Source organism: Echinops telfairi, unplaced genomic scaffold (assembly GCF_000313985.2).
Source record: "Echinops telfairi isolate 266 unplaced genomic scaffold, ASM31398v2 ScPeMD7_7463;HRSCAF=8501, whole genome shotgun sequence".
Classification (NCBI taxonomy): domain Eukaryota; kingdom Metazoa; phylum Chordata; class Mammalia; order Afrosoricida; family Tenrecidae; genus Echinops; species Echinops telfairi.
Window position 1 is genome coordinate 1,974,970 of NW_022111363.1, and position 15,385 is coordinate 1,990,354.

The window sequence follows — 15,385 nt, forward strand, 5'->3', positions numbered from 1 at the left end:
GCCCGCGGGCGGGAGGCGCGCGCCACTGACTGACTGACTGACGGAGAGCGAGAAGGCAGGAAGCGGCGTCGGCGGAACCGGGTAGCCGGCCTCCCTCCAGCCGCGGGCGGACCCGCAGCTCCGGAAAGCCCCGGCGAAGTTTCCGCACCCGCCGCCCGCCCCGCCCCTAACTCCTCCCTCTGGGGGCGGGCCTAGGGGCGGAGCCGAGCGGAGTCTTCACTCGGGTCCGGGCCGGTGCCTGCGCCCCCTGCTGACGACGCGGGGGCAGGCCGAGGGTGGAGCCGAACGTCGAGTCTGCGCATTAGACAGGAGCCAAGCTCGCTACCTTCATTGTGGGACAGAAGTTTGAGCTTCCCGAGGTGGGTCACGTCAGTGTTAAAAAGTAATACAAAGTAGCAATGGAAGGAGGCTTAGCGTCAAGTCTTTACCCCATGGTTGACAAATAAAGGAACTCGGGTTCAAGCTATTTGCTTCACATTGTAGAGAATTGGGGTGGGAGGGGGGGTTGATTTCTCCGCCCCGTGTTGTTTTAAATTGTTCAGCAAGCCCAAAGGCAGGAATTCAGTGAAGGCTGCAGATGGTTCGCGATTCCAGTCCGAGGAGTCCCTGAGAGACCTCAGGCCTTGACCTCTCGACAACAAAGCACTTCCTTTTTTCCTCTCTCTCTCTGCTGAATGCTGGTTCCTTTTCTGGGAATTGAATGGCCACTTAAGATTTCTCCTGCTCAGCACTTAGTGCCGCCAGTTCTGCTGGGCCAGCACCAGGCCCTGCTCAGGAAAGCGAAGACTCCGCCCCTGGAGCCCACAGTCACTTCCACTTCTCTAATCTAACAGTTCCGTTGGAATAACTTCAAGAAAGAAAAAAAGGAACCTCGATTCCAAGGAAGGAAGTGCCCTGCCCTAATTGGTTCACTCAGAGCCTCAGCATGGGCTTGCTGGCCGTGCTGTGTCAATAAGCTATCAGTTCCGCTTCAGCTGCCTCCACCTCTTCCAAGGAATCCTTAGCTGATTAGGGAATTGGAGTTTATAAGGGATTCGTTTTCCCAGCCCCACTTTTATAAAGTCCTTTCGGACTCATAATAGAGACCCTGTAGGACTGAATGGGCTGCAAACCTTTATACAGAAGGAAACTAACACGTCTCCCTCAGTGGCTGGTGGGTTTGAACTACTGACCTTTCGGTCAACAGCCCAACAGTGTAATTCACTGCTCCAACAGGACCCCCCTAGGTACTCCTTTGAGAGGGGTGGGGGTGGGGAAATACCTCTGAACCCAAGGAGCCTTCAGCCGGATATCTTGAATTTGCAGTTCATTTGCAGTTGCATTTATTTTTATCTAGAATTAATTTTAGTATCAACATCATTTCCTATCGGTCAATTTGCATTTTATTAGTCCCTACCTAAACAGAGTGAGAGGAAAACACACCAAATGAAGATCTAGAAAAAGCTCTTGGTTGTCGAAAACGTACCAAGCCTGATGCCATTTCCCTGCCACTGGCCCTGCCTTCTTTTCTCACCCCTGGCCTGCTGCTTTCCCTGCCGGCCCAATCCCTCCTGTCATCAGATTATTCTTTCTGCAGCAGGGGTGGGGGATCTCCGGCCCCTTAGTGGGTCTGAGAAGTCATCAATACCAGTTCTCATCACAGGCCTTACCAAAGAAACGCAGTTCCAGCTACCACTTTAGAAAACAACAAAAACGTACTGCCATCAAGCTGATTGTGACTCATAGTGACCCCATAGGACAGATAGAACTGTCCCTGCGAGTTTCTGAAGCTGTAACTTTTTATGGAACTAGAAAGCCTCATCTTTCTCCTGCTGCACAGCTTGTAGTTTCGAACTACTGACCAACGTGTAACCTGCTATACCACCAGGGATCCTTAGCCATCACTTAGGGGTTAGTTAATTAAATGTTTGCTCAGTATGGCCCTCAAATGATGTTATAAATATCCAAATGACCCTTGGGTAAAATAAATAAGGCTCCCCACCCATGATAGAGCTGACTATGCCACCAAAATGTAAACACTCCTCATTGCCTCCAGAATAAAGTTAACAATCATCATTATCTTGTGCTGCTCCCATTGTAGACGTGGGCCCTGGTGGCAGAGAGGTTATGCCTTGGGCTTTTTGACTAACTGCAAGGTCGGCAGTTGAAAACTACCCAGCACTCCCCAGGAGAAAGAGGAGACTTTCTGCTCCTATAAAGAGTTACTGTCTCAGAAACCCACTGGGGCAGTTCTGCCTGTCTTATAGGGCTGCTATGAGTCAGAACTGACTTGATGGCAGTGAGGAGGGGAGACCTCATCTTATATGCACTGGGCATGTTATCAGGAGAGCCTGGTCCCTAGAAGAGAACACAGCAAGTGTGCTAACGTGGAGGATCAGCCAAGAAGAGGAAGACCCCTGACAAGATGGATTGACAGTGGCTACAACCCTGGGCTCGGACAGAACCACCATCGTGAGGATGGCACGATGATGTCATGCAGGTATTCCCAGGCTGTGTGATGCGATTCACGCTTTTTTTAAAAATCACCACTCTTCAGAGCAGCCTCTCCACCAGAAGTATTTTCCTAAAATCCAATCCATTCTTCCAGACTCAGCTCAATGCTACCTTCCTTCCCAGACGCCCATTTCTTCTCACATCTACCGAACCAGCCGTTGTCGAGTTGGTTCCAGCCTGTGGTGACCTTGATGTTCCAGGGTAGAACTGAGCTCCGGATGATCCACTCAGTTATGAGCGCACCTTAAAGGAGTGGACCTGGTAAGCCTGGAGAGGCGCACACGCCTCGGCTCTGGTTCTCCATTTCTAGTGTGCGTCAGCTTCAGTCAGGCCTCCCTCAAATGGCGCTGTAGAAGATGTCCTTGGGTTCTGCCGCAGGGGGCATCTTTCTTTCACCACACACATGACCTCGCTCTCACGTTAGAACCCACGAGCGAGTTCTTTCTCTTCTCCAGCTCTCTGGTGGCCTGGTGGTTACGAGCAGGGCTGCCTGCCATCTGCAAGGTCAGCAGTTGGAAACTACCAGCCACTAGGAGGAAGAAAGACAGGACTTTCTACTCCCATGAAAAGTTACAGCCTCGGAAACCCGACAGGGGCAGTCGACCCTGTCCTCTGGGCCATGGAGAGTAGGCACTGACTGGACAGCAAGGAGCTTGGTTTTTGAGTTTATCTTTCTTCAGAACGCCCAGATGGAATCGTACTCAAAGGAAGACAAAATTCTGGTGAACGGGTGCTTCCAGCTGTCATTCCCAACTGAGTCTAATGAAAAAAGAAAGGTTGACCTGTAGGGGGTAATGATTTTTCATTTAGTTCGCATTTTTTCAAAGTCCTGAGCGATCAGATTGAATCGTGGATCACAGTGTCTTCCCCATTCCCGGGTGAAGGCGAGAGCTGCTTCGCTGCGGTCACGTCATGTGTCACGTGGCACTGTTCTCACTCCACTTCACCTTCACCCCAAACCACATCCTCAGTCCGCACCTGAAAGTCGCTTGACTGAGCAGATTCGTGAAGAAAATCCTCTTCCGAAGCAGAATACCTTGTGTGTGTTCTGTCATCTCTCTCCTCAATGCGTCATCCCATGGGTCCGCATAATAACAATGCTATTCCGTGTTAAAAACTCAAGAAACAGGCTTCCAGATAAGATGTGCAGGGGAGAATCCTCGGCTGCATTCCTGCGCCCTGGGAGAGGGCTCCAGAGGAAAAGGAAGGACTTCTCCAGACTTGGGAGAAAGCTACCTGAGCCTGAGTGCCGGGAGATCAGGCTGTACGCACCCGGAGCGGCAAGCCTGGCTCTTCTCTTCACTCTGCGGCGTGTCAGAAGGTTCCAGAGCCCGGCCAGGCGGCCAAGGTGACAAACAAACACGTAGAAGCTTCTACCTGAATCTGCCTGCTCTGAGAGGGAGGGCCTTGCCTTTTCTCATCTGACGGCTATTTCTACAGATCTGCTTCCAGCAAGAAGCACTGTCCAAAAATCTTGCAGTGGACAGGGATGGAGGGAGGTAACTGAAGAGAGAATCGGCGAGTCCCTTCCCCCCGTCAGGGGAGACATCCTGAAGTTTTCTGTATTTTCATTCTGGCCAACAGGGTGCGCAGGAGATCTAGGTGTCAGACTGGTGGGTCCCAGACTGCACAGAGCTAGAAGGCGGGTGGGGGCTGCAGCCTGGCAGGAACAAGCCACCCATCCTACTCCCTTCCCCAGATTTGCTTATCTAACCACTCATGATCCTAGCAAAGTGCACCCTGCCCCATCCCCACAGCTCCTAAAAATCATCTTACATGAAAAAGAGAGAGAGAGAGATTGAGATAAGGTCCAGAACCCCGCTGGCACTGTTGGATAGATGTTGGACTGGCTAGTCACAAGGTCAGTGGTTCATACCCATCATCTGCTCCAAGGGAGGAAGATAAAGCTATCTCATCCCATAAAGATTTACAGCCTCTGAAGTGGCCTGTAAGGTTACTATGAGTCAGGATTCAGAAAAGGGAATGGAATGAAGGATGTCTTTGCTGACATCAGATGGATCGTGGCTCAAGGCAGAAAACATCAGAAAGATGTTTACTTGTGTTTTATTGACTATGGCAAGGCATTTGACTGTGTGGATCCTCACAGACGCCGGAGAGCATGGAGAAGAAGGGGGATTCCCGCACACTGCATTGTGCTTATGTGGAACCTGAGCATGGATCAAGAGGCAGTCCTTGGAACAGAACAAGGGAATACTGCATGGCTCCGAATCAGGAAATGTGGGGGAGGGAGGGGATGAAGGGGATATTAAGGAGTTGAAGAAGAAAGAAAATGTTTGGAAAGTGATTGTGGCAGCATGCAATTATGCGTGACCTAATTGGATTATGGGTTATGATATCGATACGAGTTCCCTATAAAAGGGTTCATTAAAAAAAAATCCAGGAAAAAAAAATCCAGGAGAGGTATTCACCAGAACTGTATCCTTTCACTACACTATCCGACCTGAGCAGATACTAACAGTAATTAATTATACGCTGAGCAGCTAATACAAGAAGCTGGCCTCTCTGAAGAAGAACAGGGCAGCAAGAGGAAGGCAGGCTGCTTAACAACCTGCAATGTACAGATGGCCCAATCTTGCTTGCTGAAAGCGAGGAGGCTTGGAAGCGTTTGCTGATAAAAATCAAGAACTGCAGCTTTCTATGTGAATTATAACTCAGTCTAAAGAAAAACAAAATCTTCACAACTGGACCAATAGATAACGTGATAAACGGAGAAAAAATTGAAATGGTCAAGGATTTCGTCTTGCTTGAATCCATAATCAATGCTCATCGTCGCAGTCATCAAGAGATCAAATGACATGTTGCATTAGGAAAATCTGCTGCACACGACCTTTTTCAAGTATCGGAAAGCAAGAGGACTAAGGGGCGGCTACCCCAAGCCATGGTGGTATTTTCAATCACCTCATATGCATGTGAAAGGTGGACATTGATTAAGGAAGACTGTAGGAGAACCGATACTTTCGGAGTCTTGGCGCTGTCAGAGAGAACTGAAAGTGCCATGGACTGCCAGAAGAGCAAACCAGCCTGTCTGGGTCGAAGTGCGGGCAGGGTGCTCCGTGGAAGCCAAGATGATGAGACTTTGTCTTACGTACTTTGGACATGTCTGGAGAGACCAGGCCCTGGAGAAGGACATCATGCTTGATAGAATGGAGGGGCAGCGAAGAAGAGGAAGACCGTTGACGAGGTGCGTTGACACAGTGGCTGCCACACTGGGCTCAAACATAAGGGCAGTTGTGAAGATGGAGTAAGACTGGGCGGTGTTTCCGACTTGATGGCGCTAACAGGAGTTTGAATCCACTGGCTTGGTCTGCTTTGAGACAAGTCAAGCGAGTCCGCTAGAGGGAGCCCAAACCAACCCTATGCTGCAGGGAGCCTTGCCAAGGTAGCTTTTTAGACCCTCCTGTCTGGAAATGATCAGGGCAAGAGATGAAGGCTGGAAGAGAAGAAAGACAAACAAACAAACTTGCTGACCAAGCCCATGCTGACTCACATCGGCCCCTCCATGGGTTTCTGAAACTGTCACTATGTACAGGAGTAGAAAGTCCAATCTCTCCGGGGGAGCTGCTATGGTTTCTAAACGGTTGACCATGCGGATCACAGCCCAACACGCTCCCTGGGCTCCTTAAGAAAGCAGAGAGGTACATAAACTACACAGTTAAAACCTAGCCCATCAGAATTTACAAAACCAAAGCCTTCGAGCCCGGAAGCCTGGGGCTGCACAAAGTTGATTGACACGCAAGTTTCCGTAATCCAGAGGATGGATACATCCAGAGTCTCGTGTCTCTAACCAGTGCCCTTTCCTCGATGTCCCCATCCCTCGAGGTCAGCACCCTAGGCGCCATGGCCAACTCTCTTCTGTTCCTAATTTCTCTGAAATGGAAACGCTCTCCTACTTGGACACCACGGAGAATGCCTTCCAAAACCCAAACTAAACTCACTGCCATTGCGTCAATGCCAACTCATAGTGACCCCATAGGACAGGGTAGAGCTGTCCTTGTGAGTTTCCAAGACTGTCGCTTGATGGGAGCAGAAAGCCCTGTCGTTCTCCTTTGGAGTGGCTGGTGGTTTCAAACTGCCAACCTTCCCGTCAGGAGTTTAATGCACCCACTACGCCACCAGGGCCCACAGTACAGAACGGCCTTACTGAAGGAGATTTTGAGTTTTAAGTCTAATGATGTCATTTTTCAGAAGGGACCTAGGTTATATAAACTGCCCGACATGCCTGTTGGTGTTCCTTTTTCTTTGCCTCAGCACAGTGGTATTATTGTGGATGTGGACATCTGAACCCGGTGAGTCGTCAAGTTGCAGACAGTATCTACAGGGACGGGAATCATAATTAGCCCCAAAGCCCTTCTCAAACTACACCTTGAATTTGGAACTGAGAAGAGGACTTGCTGGGACCTTGACGCTTTAAGCTCCGTGAGCCCATTTTACCTTCCTTCCAGCTCCATCATGTTTGCCAGTCACCTTGACAACGTGAAGTCCAGGAGCCCAGCCTTGCCGTTCTGAGTCCTCCCCCTGACAGCAATTGGCCACTCTGGATTGGTCCCCAGAGCCGAGCTCTCCTCTCCCTCCTAGCTGGTTGGGCCTTCTCTGTGCTCCTCCCAGTGAAGAAGGTCACTCCCCAGAGAGCCCCAACAACAGAGGCAAGAGAGGATCTCACTGGTCTGAAGAGGCAGGGTCAGAGAAGAGGAAGGGTACCAGGTACCGAAGCTGATTTCCTCAAGAGGGTTGCGGGGGGTAACTTCTGTACACAGAGCCTGGTTGGGAGGCAGAAACCATTCCATCTTCTCCCAGTGACCCCAAGTTGTCTGAGGTTCCCCAGAGACCAAGAACAGAAGCTTCTGCGAAGCGGAAGAGACGGACTCGGAGACTAGAGCGCTGACTTAGGACTCCTGGTCCAGCCTAGGGGTCAGGAAGGTATCCCTGTGTCCAGACCTGAACCCCTGTCTCCTCCCTCCCTCAAGACAGCAAAGAAATGCCACCAAAGGCCAGAGGGAAGGGGACACAGAAGAAGAAGCCACCGCCGCCGAGTGCTGGTGAGTCAGGGTGGGAGGTCGCTCTTTCCCAGGGACCATGCAGAGGCTCGGTAGAAGGAATTCAGCCCTCAGCATGCTAAGAGGACTCTCTCCTGGCCCTCCCTGCCTCTCCCAGCCCCCCATGCTTCACATCCAGGTTCCATGGATCAGGGGGACTAGGGGATCTGATGCCAGCCCCCTCCCTGGGAGCCCCTCCAGTCTGTTGTCTCATGTACTCATGTCTGAGTACTTGTTTGGGGCTGGTTAGTGAGAACAAACACGGGCAGGCTTGCTGCTGCTCTCAGGGATTCGTGTGTGCTGGTCCTCGGGCTTCATGTATGAAGGAAGCCTAGGGTCTTGGGTGAGGACCGGAGAAGCCGGAGTTCTCTAGCCCCACCCAGGGCCACCTTGCCAGGGCAGATGTGGAAGCAGAGTCCAAGCACAGGCTGGCCGTGCTGGAGAAGGAGCTGCTCCGAGACCAGTTGGGTAAGTCGGTGGAAGCTCTGGGGAGCGGCAGAGGCAGGGCAAGGGGCCGTGTCTGGCTCCACCGCCCCCTTGGGTGGTTGGAGGGTTGGAGCTGTGGTGGCCTCAACGCTCGGCCCAAAGGAAAAGACCTGCAGGAGTTGGGATGGTGGGAGAGGATGGACAGTGGGGATTGATGAGGGAACAAGGGAGCTGCTTCTTAAAGCCAGATTGTAGAGAAAGCGTTGCTTCACAGTAATACAGAGAAAGTGAGACCCTCGGGGTTGGTTGGGGTGAGGGATGGACAGAGAGCACTGGAGGCCGATGGGTGGTCAGAGCCCATCATGACCCTGGGGGTGGATTGAGTGGCTCCTGTCAGTCCTGAGGGAGGCTCTGTTCGCAGCTCTGCAGAGGGACCAGGCCCGCCGAGCCAAGGCCTCAGAAGACCAGCTGAAGCAGCGGCTGCACGGGTTGGAGGCAGAACTCGAGGGGGCCCGCAGTGAGGGGCAGGCCGTGTACACAGGTGCGTGGCCCAGGAGCAGATGGACAGGAGACAGAGACCAGAAGAGAGGGCAAAGGAAGCCAGAGAGGGACACGCAGGAGAGCTTCCACCTGCATCGACAAGGCCCGGTCTCCCACTTCTGGGCTTGGCACAAATCACACCCTAAGGAGCCCCTCACCTCTGGGACCCTAGTCAGGAAACTGGATCTCTGCTGCCCACCCATGCTGACGGGTCATAGGTAAAAAGTGGGTCACTGAGCCCATGGCAGTGAGTGGAGGCAAGGGCTAGACTCCCCGTCCTGAACTGGGGTGGGGTAGGGGCCTGGTTTCCACCACAACATGCTGGCCGCCAGACTAAGCCAAAGTCCCCTGACCCTCTCCCCCCCCAACCCGGGTTTTCCCACCACAGAGATGAGCCGACGGCAGCGGGCCCTGCAGACGGAGATGGACACACGCTGCAGACAGCTGAGGGAAGAAGTGAGGGGCCTTCGGGAGCAGCTAGGTGGGCTTCCGTCCTTGAGGCTGCCCTTCCTCCCCCAGGGTCACGGAGGAGAGCTGGCCTCTCAGCACTGCCAAGGCCACTCCTGTCAGTGAGGACTGGGCCCGAGGGTGCAGGGTGGCAAGGTGCTCTAGATTATAAGTCGAGCAGGCAGGTCATTCCAGAATGTTACGTCTCTCCTGCTGTTTCCCTCGCTCACTTGGTCTCTCCAAACCCAGACCTGACTCTCCACCTGCCATGTGCCTCATGAGCAGACAGCCAGCCCTTTTCTGTTGCCTAGCGGTGGGGTTTCCACCCTGCAATCCAGGGGGCACGTCAGCCCTCCAAGTGCCCCAGCAGGGCGGGTGCTGCCATCGAATCGATTCCAGCTCAGGGTGACTCCCTGGGTGCATGGCAGGCCTGTCAGAGCTGCGACTTTTCTCTGACAGATTGCCAGCCCTGTGCTCCAAGGCACCTCTGGTGGGGTCGAACCACCAATCTTTGGGCCAGTCATGGAGCACTGGAGCACATATGCCCATAGTAACTATTTGCTAAGTAAATGAATAGGAACTCCCCAATCAGCAGAGCTAAACCCAAAACAGGAATTCTTCCTTCTTGCTTACTGGACAAAGTGGAAATACCTGAGCAGGATGGCACGTACGATAGGTCACAATTTGAGCCTTCAATGCGTCTTAATAAGAAATAGCTTCACTTGGGTTCGCTACAGATGCCCAAACCCACTGCCATCATGTGGATTCCGGCTCCTAGCGACCCCAGTAGAGCAGAACCGTCCTCAGTGGGTTTCCAAGGCTGCCAATCTCTATGCGAGCAGAAAGCCTCCTTTTTCGCCCATGGGTTCAAACTGCCGAGCATGCAGTTAGCAGCCCCGCATGTAATGGCATGTAATGGCTGCACTGCGAGGCTGCTGATCCGGCATGCTGACCCGGGGCTCCTCTCTCAGCCTTTGCCTTCTGTCAAGTTCAAATACATGCAGCATCTGCTGGGTGCCTCCTGCAGATCATATGCTTTTCCTCCGTTGATGGCTTTGGCCTCTCCTAGAAACCAGCGAGGTGAGCCTCCTTCTCCCTCTCAAGATGACGAGGCCGAGGCTCAGAGAGAAGGGCCCCTAAGGTTCCACAGGTCGTTAAGTGACACCAGACTTCTGGGCCATGTCTCCTGTCCCAAGCCCACTACCCTGTCTCTTGGACCTCTGTGGGCCTTCAGCCCTTTAAAGCAGGGGCCATGGGGACGCAGGTGGGCCTTGGCGGGTCTGGCCTGCTGCCACTGGAGTTCAGCTTCAGGTAACTTGGGAGGCAATGCAAAGGTGAAGGCTGTCTTCCTGTCCTCTTCCATCCTCTGTCCCCCAGAGACATGCCAGAGGGAAGCTGCGGCTGCCCGAGCAGCCGCCGAGCAGGCCCTCACAGAGCGGGATGGGGCTCTGGCCCAGCTTCGGGCTCACGTAGCAGACATGGAAGCCAAGTATGAGGAGCTCTTACATGTAAGCATCACCCCCTGGAGACCAGCCAGACCGGTGCCCCGCACTCCACCCCACCCCCAGGCCCCAGCCAATGCGAGGACTAACTGCCCAGGGAGGGTGGGGAGGGAAGAGCTTCTCCCGAGGAAAACCAGGGTCCATTGTGAGGACCGATAGAAAGGCAAGGAGATGCAGAGGTGCCTCTCCTGAGAACAACAGCATGAGGAAGACCTGGGCAAAGAGGGCTTCCAGGTTGACCTGGGGCACCCCCGCCGCAGACCTGTCCTCTCTGCGGTGCTGAAGCTTGGTATCTGCAGGACAGCTTGGACCGGCTCTTGGCCAAGCTACGAGCTGTGAAGCCTCAGTGGGAGGAGACTGCAGGGCGACTCCACGCCAGGCACAAGGAGCAGCTGCACCAGTTTGGGCTCAACCCCCTGGACCTGTGAGCCTGCACGTCTGTGGTCTGGGCTCCCTGAGGCCCAGCAGTACAGCTGTCTTGATATGGACCTCAATGGGGCTGTGGCCGGGGTCAGAAGGGGGCTTATTATGGGGACATTTCCTTTCTAACTCGACCCATTACCCCAGAGACTGAATGATGGGAGAGAAGTTTGACAAGATTCCTGTGCTTCTTCCACAAAAAAACAGGGCCCCGCCCCTTGAGCCTGGTCCCTTCAAACTGCCACCTCCCTGTCCCCATGAATACAAACACAGCCAGCCGGATGTATGGGGAAAGGTCATTTCTGTAACATCATTTGCTATGGTGACCGAACAGCCAGAGTGGCTGTGCTCCCAGAATTCGAAGGTGTCCCCAAACTCCTGTAATATGAGGGGGGGGGCTTCAAAGGGTTCCAGGTGAAATGGAATCAGATCTAAACTTTTAGAAGCCTCCTGTGCATGCCCAGGGTGAGTGCCACACAAAGCCAATCCCAGCCAGGCCGCACCAACTCTTCTCAAACAGGACGTCTTCCTTGGGGCACAGCTCCCCAAAGCCCCAGCGTGACCTCCTCTGGAGCCGCAGAGGAGGGTCAGCTGAGAACAGGCTCCTTCGTGGGTCTTCATGAGGTCTTTGATTGGTGGTGGGCTCCTGGCCGGGGGCACCTGCGATGGGAGCTGTCCAGCATCCGTGAACTCCAGCTGATGGCTGACAAAGAGCATCTTGGCTCCTGTCACCTTGGGTTGGAGAGTCGCTGGGTGCCTCCTGTGCCACGCAGGGAGCCCTAGAGCACATCTGAGGTGAGGGCCTGATCCTAAGTAGAGAGAAGAGGGGGCAGGTGATACTGGGGCCAGAGGAGGCCCCTTTCCCTCCCCATAGTAGCTCAGCAGTGGCATTTGTACCCTGGGTCCTTTTGAGCCCCATGTGACCAGAAGCCAGTGGCCATTGAATGGACTCCTGCATTAGGACCCCATTTAAGCCAGAGCAGTTACGCTCCTGATTTTTCAGAAGTAGATCACCAAGCCTTTCTTCTGAGCACTCGTGGGCAGTCTCGAACCTCCAGCCTTCTAGCTAGCAGTGAACCCGTTAACAGAGACCACCCCCCACCTGCCACCACCATAAGCTCCACCTTGCAGCCCTCCCTCTGCCTCTCCTGTGCCCTTCTCCGGTACTCTGCAGGCCCGTCTTTCTGTCTCTTCCTCCTCACCTTGCCAGCCTTTGAGGGGATCCGGGTTCCCAGGTCCTGCTGAAACCTGGCTGCCAGCTTCAGGCAGAGGGGCGGGTCCAGCTCAGGCAGCTGCTGAAGTCTTCCCAGGTCACTTTCTCCACCCACGGGAAGTCCGTTCACCTCCAGAATCACGTCCCCCACCCGCAGCCCAGCCAGGGCAGCTGAACCTCCCGGGGTCACCTGCATGGGGAAGGGGAAACACACCACAGGGAACACTGTGGGAAAGTCTGCTGGGCTCAGCCAGGCTCCGGGGGTGGGGGTGAGGGACTCCAAGGATACAAGTCCCACCTGGGAAATGAAGACACTGGGCCCACTGGCCACCCAGCTGATGCGCAAGCCATAGCCGCCACCTGGCTGAGGGTACAGGAAGCAGTGGCGAGAGCCAGGCATGGCACAAGGCGCAGCTGTGCCTTCATCCGGAGGGTCCCTGGTCTCTATCAGGGGCACCGGGAGGGGGTTCTGGGGAGAGGCAAAAGCCTCTGTGTGCTCCACAAAGAGAAGGGGGGACAGGCGGACCTGGAAGGAGGCAGACAGAACCAGTCCAGGGTTCCTCCCTCCACTGCACCCAGCTCCACTCCCCCCCACCCCCACCCCTCGCGCTCGCAGCCTGCCCTCTGCTTGCTGGCACCATGCTGAAGAAGCGGTCAGCCTCAGGGTCCACGACAGTGAGGGAGATGCAGGAGCCCTGGGCCCGGATCCTCGACACCGTGTCCTCATGACTCAGCCCCTCCACGCTGTCCCCAGCCACAGCCACCAGCCGGTCCCCGGATTGCATCCCGGCCTTCTCAGCTGGCAGTCCTGGGTCCACCTCCCGCAGGAACTGTCCTGGGTCAGAGACATCCTCACTGCCCACCCCACTGTCTCAGGGCCGCCCACCCACCCGGGGCCACCATTTGACACAGCAGGGGACTGGCCCGGGGAAGGCCCAGGATGGGGTTCAGAGAGGGACCCCTTATTTGCACTGGGGTTGGAGACACTTGGGTGGCCAGCCCAGGGCCCCCCTTCCTATCTACCCCTAAGGCTCCCACTCACCAAGGCGACCCCCAAGGCCCTTCTCCTCCCGAAGCAGGAATCCGAAGCCCTGGGGTCCTTTCTCTAAGTGCAAACACCGGGGCCTGGTAGGCAGGGCCCAGCCCTCTGCCAGGGGGGCAGCCAGGGGCATTCTCAGCTGGCGACACTGTTCCTCCACCTCTGGCCCTGCCACCAGCAGGGTCACCTTCTTTTTACTCAGCCAAAGCTACGGGGGTAGAGGAGGGAAGCAGCAGGCAGCAGCATCAACCCCCTGGGTTGGGTGGGGTGGGGTGAGGTTGGCCCTCCTCCCAGGCACAGGAAGGAGGTGCTGCGGGCTGTGAAGGCAGAGCAGAGAGCAAGCACGCGGGCGGGCAGGCAGAGACGGACAACCATACCTTCCTGTTGAGTTGCTGGTGACTAAAGCTCTCCACGCTGACCCCGTTGATCTCCAGCAGCCGGGCCCCAGGGGGCACCCCTGCCCGCTCTGCTGCTCCCCCAGGGCTCAGCACCACCCAGAAAGGACCCTGCCCTCCTGTTAGAAGAGGGAAAACCCAACAAAGAGCAGGCTTCAATCCCCTGCCTGCCCAGAGTAGGGCCGCGAACTCCTGCCTGGCTGCCCCCACCCACCCCCAGCCTCAAAACTCACCAGGGGTGATGCTGAAGCCAAAGCCGCCCTGGTCTTTCACAATGTGGCACAGCCGGGGCCGCAGCCCTGGGGCTAGGAGAGGGCAGAAGGGAGCACCGCCGCCCTGCTGAGCCTGGGCCACGTCGTCGTGCAGGTGCTGGGCCCAAATCGCCAGCAGCACCCGGGGACCGCTGGCCCTGATGCGACGCACCACCTGCACATGGGAGGGGGGCATAGGGGGTGGCTGGCCCTTCACGCCACCCCCCTCTCTGGCACCGGCTTCCTCACCCAGGGAACGAGCTCTCTGAGTGTCGTCATCTCACCCTTCCAACCTGGGCACCCCCACACCACAGAAGTAAGGCTGGGGACCCTGCCCCAATGATCCTGGAGATGACCACAGCTCTTTCCCTGGGGTCTTGTGCCACCGGGAGCCCAGCCCCACCTCACCGCTTGGTAGTCTTCATGCTCCACAACATCGCCGTTCACCCCCAGGATCCGGTCTCCTACTTGTAGACCCTGCCTCTGCGCACAGGTGCCTGGCTCCACCCGGCACACCATCTGCCCGCCATGGCCCGGCACCTGCTGCAGGTGGAAGCCAAAACTCCCGCCCTCCTCTTTGCTCAGCAGACAGAAGCGAGGCTGTTGCTGGCTCCAGGAATCTGGAGGGAGAGTGGGTGGCAGAAAAGGGGGAAGCGGGGCATGGGCCAAGCAACGGTCATTGGGTGCCAGGCAGACCTTGCCCCCTCCCTGCACAGGGCACCAGGCAGACTTCCACCCTGTGAAATATTGGGTGAGGGCAGAGCGAGTGGCTGGGACGAACTACCTCGGAGTCATTACTCCCTGTCCAGGTTGGTCCCAGAGGGAGACCAGAAGGAGTGGTTACCAAGGAGATGGGAAGCTGTGTGTATGTTAGGGGGAGGAGCAGGTGGGAGCGACTGACTGCCGCGGGTGAAGGGGTTACCAGAGAAGCTGCTGTCTTCAGCCAGAGAGAGGACAGGATTATCAATTCCCTGGCTTGGGTCAAATTCAAACTTCCTGCAAGGAGGCCGGGGCAAAAAGCTCCTTGGCTGAACCTGGCACTCGGGATCTGCTTTAGCTGCCAATGGCAGCAAAGGGCTCTTCCGCCTTCTAGCCCCTCCTCCCTCTGCCCGACCCTTCCCGGCACTTACCAAGTTAATGAGGCTGTGTCCTGCAGATCTGTGGGGTGGGGAGAAGTGATTGGGGGTGGGTGGCGGGCAGCGGGCAGACAATTTTCCTTCCATACTCCTGTCCCCATGGCCAGAAACGGAAAACACTTAGGGAACCTCTCAAAATCAGGACTTCTCACTGATAGTATGTACACCCAAGGGATATCACTGGTTCTCACCCCTCCTCCCCCAGAAATCTGGGCATATCAGCACAGGGCGTGGACCAGGAAAACAGACAGATCCCCTCCCCGCTGTGTGCCTAATGCCAGTCTGTTTACTCAGTACTGCCAGCCCCAACCACAAACTCGTCCTGGTGTCCTTGTGCAAAAGCTTCAGTCTCCAAATCTGTCCCGGACTGCCCCAGTCACCTGTCCCCAAGATTTCCTCTCAGCCTCCTCCTCCTACCTGTGGCCGCCTCCATGGCTGCATTAGCAATCTAGGACTTAGCGTGGGGACA

At 55.5% G+C, this 15,385-nt stretch overlaps 2 protein-coding genes across 4 annotated transcripts; one reads left to right on the plus strand and one right to left on the minus strand.

Moving 5' to 3' along the window:
- The first annotated feature begins 315 nt into the window (after positions 1 to 315).
- On the plus strand, positions 316 to 11,176 carry CCDC153 (coiled-coil domain containing 153). Of its 2 annotated transcripts, XM_045283632.1 has the most exons (9): positions 2,672 to 2,754; positions 6,763 to 6,800; positions 6,957 to 7,215; positions 7,479 to 7,550; positions 7,950 to 8,015; positions 8,395 to 8,514; positions 8,902 to 8,994; positions 10,338 to 10,468; positions 10,762 to 11,176. In XM_045283632.1, the coding sequence occupies exons 4-9, from the start codon at positions 7,490 to 7,492 to the stop codon at positions 10,888 to 10,890; spliced, it is 600 nt and encodes a 199-aa protein (XP_045139567.1). In that variant the 5' UTR covers positions 2,672 to 2,754; positions 6,763 to 6,800; positions 6,957 to 7,215; positions 7,479 to 7,489; the 3' UTR covers positions 10,891 to 11,176. The 2 variants fall into 2 exon arrangements, with proteins under 2 accessions (XP_045139568.1, XP_045139567.1); XM_045283633.1 differs by lacking the exons at positions 2,672 to 2,754; positions 6,763 to 6,800 and adding an exon at positions 316 to 359.
- On the minus strand, positions 11,167 to 15,364 carry PDZD3 (PDZ domain containing 3). Of its 2 annotated transcripts, XM_004712828.2 has the most exons (11): positions 15,334 to 15,364; positions 14,911 to 14,938; positions 14,703 to 14,776; positions 14,189 to 14,400; positions 13,763 to 13,955; positions 13,512 to 13,648; positions 13,138 to 13,342; positions 12,734 to 12,930; positions 12,394 to 12,621; positions 12,085 to 12,285; positions 11,167 to 11,691 (listed from the first exon to the last, which is right to left on the minus strand). In XM_004712828.2, the coding sequence occupies exons 1-11, from the start codon at positions 15,347 to 15,349 to the stop codon at positions 11,662 to 11,664; spliced, it is 1,521 nt and encodes a 506-aa protein (XP_004712885.1). In that variant the 5' UTR covers positions 15,350 to 15,364; the 3' UTR covers positions 11,167 to 11,661. The 2 variants fall into 2 exon arrangements, with proteins under 2 accessions (XP_004712885.1, XP_045139566.1); XM_045283631.1 differs by lacking the exons at positions 14,703 to 14,776; positions 15,334 to 15,364 and having other exon boundaries at positions 14,911 to 14,981.
- Positions 15,365 to 15,385: the final 21 nt, after the last annotated feature.

Bases quoted from the DNA above. Each gene is read 5' to 3' on its own strand.
- CCDC153 (XM_045283633.1), top strand. From the start codon at position 7,490: ATGCCACCAAAGGCCAGAGGGAAGGGGACACAGAAGAAGAAGCCACCG. The intron at 7,551-7,949 runs GTGAGTCAGGGT...TTGCCAGGGCAG, and splicing joins GCCACCGCCGCCGAGTGCTG to ATGTGGAAGCAGAGTCCAAG. The intron at 10,469-10,761 runs GTAAGCATCACC...TGGTATCTGCAG, and splicing joins AGTATGAGGAGCTCTTACAT to GACAGCTTGGACCGGCTCTT.
- PDZD3 (XM_004712828.2), bottom strand. The intron at 12,622-12,733 runs GTGCCAGCAAGC...GCCTCCTTCCAG, and splicing joins CTGACCGCTTCTTCAGCATG to GTCCGCCTGTCCCCCCTTCT. The intron at 11,692-12,084 runs GTGAGGAGGAAG...CTCTCTACTTAG, and splicing joins TCCCCTCAAAGGCTGGCAAG to GATCAGGCCCTCACCTCAGA.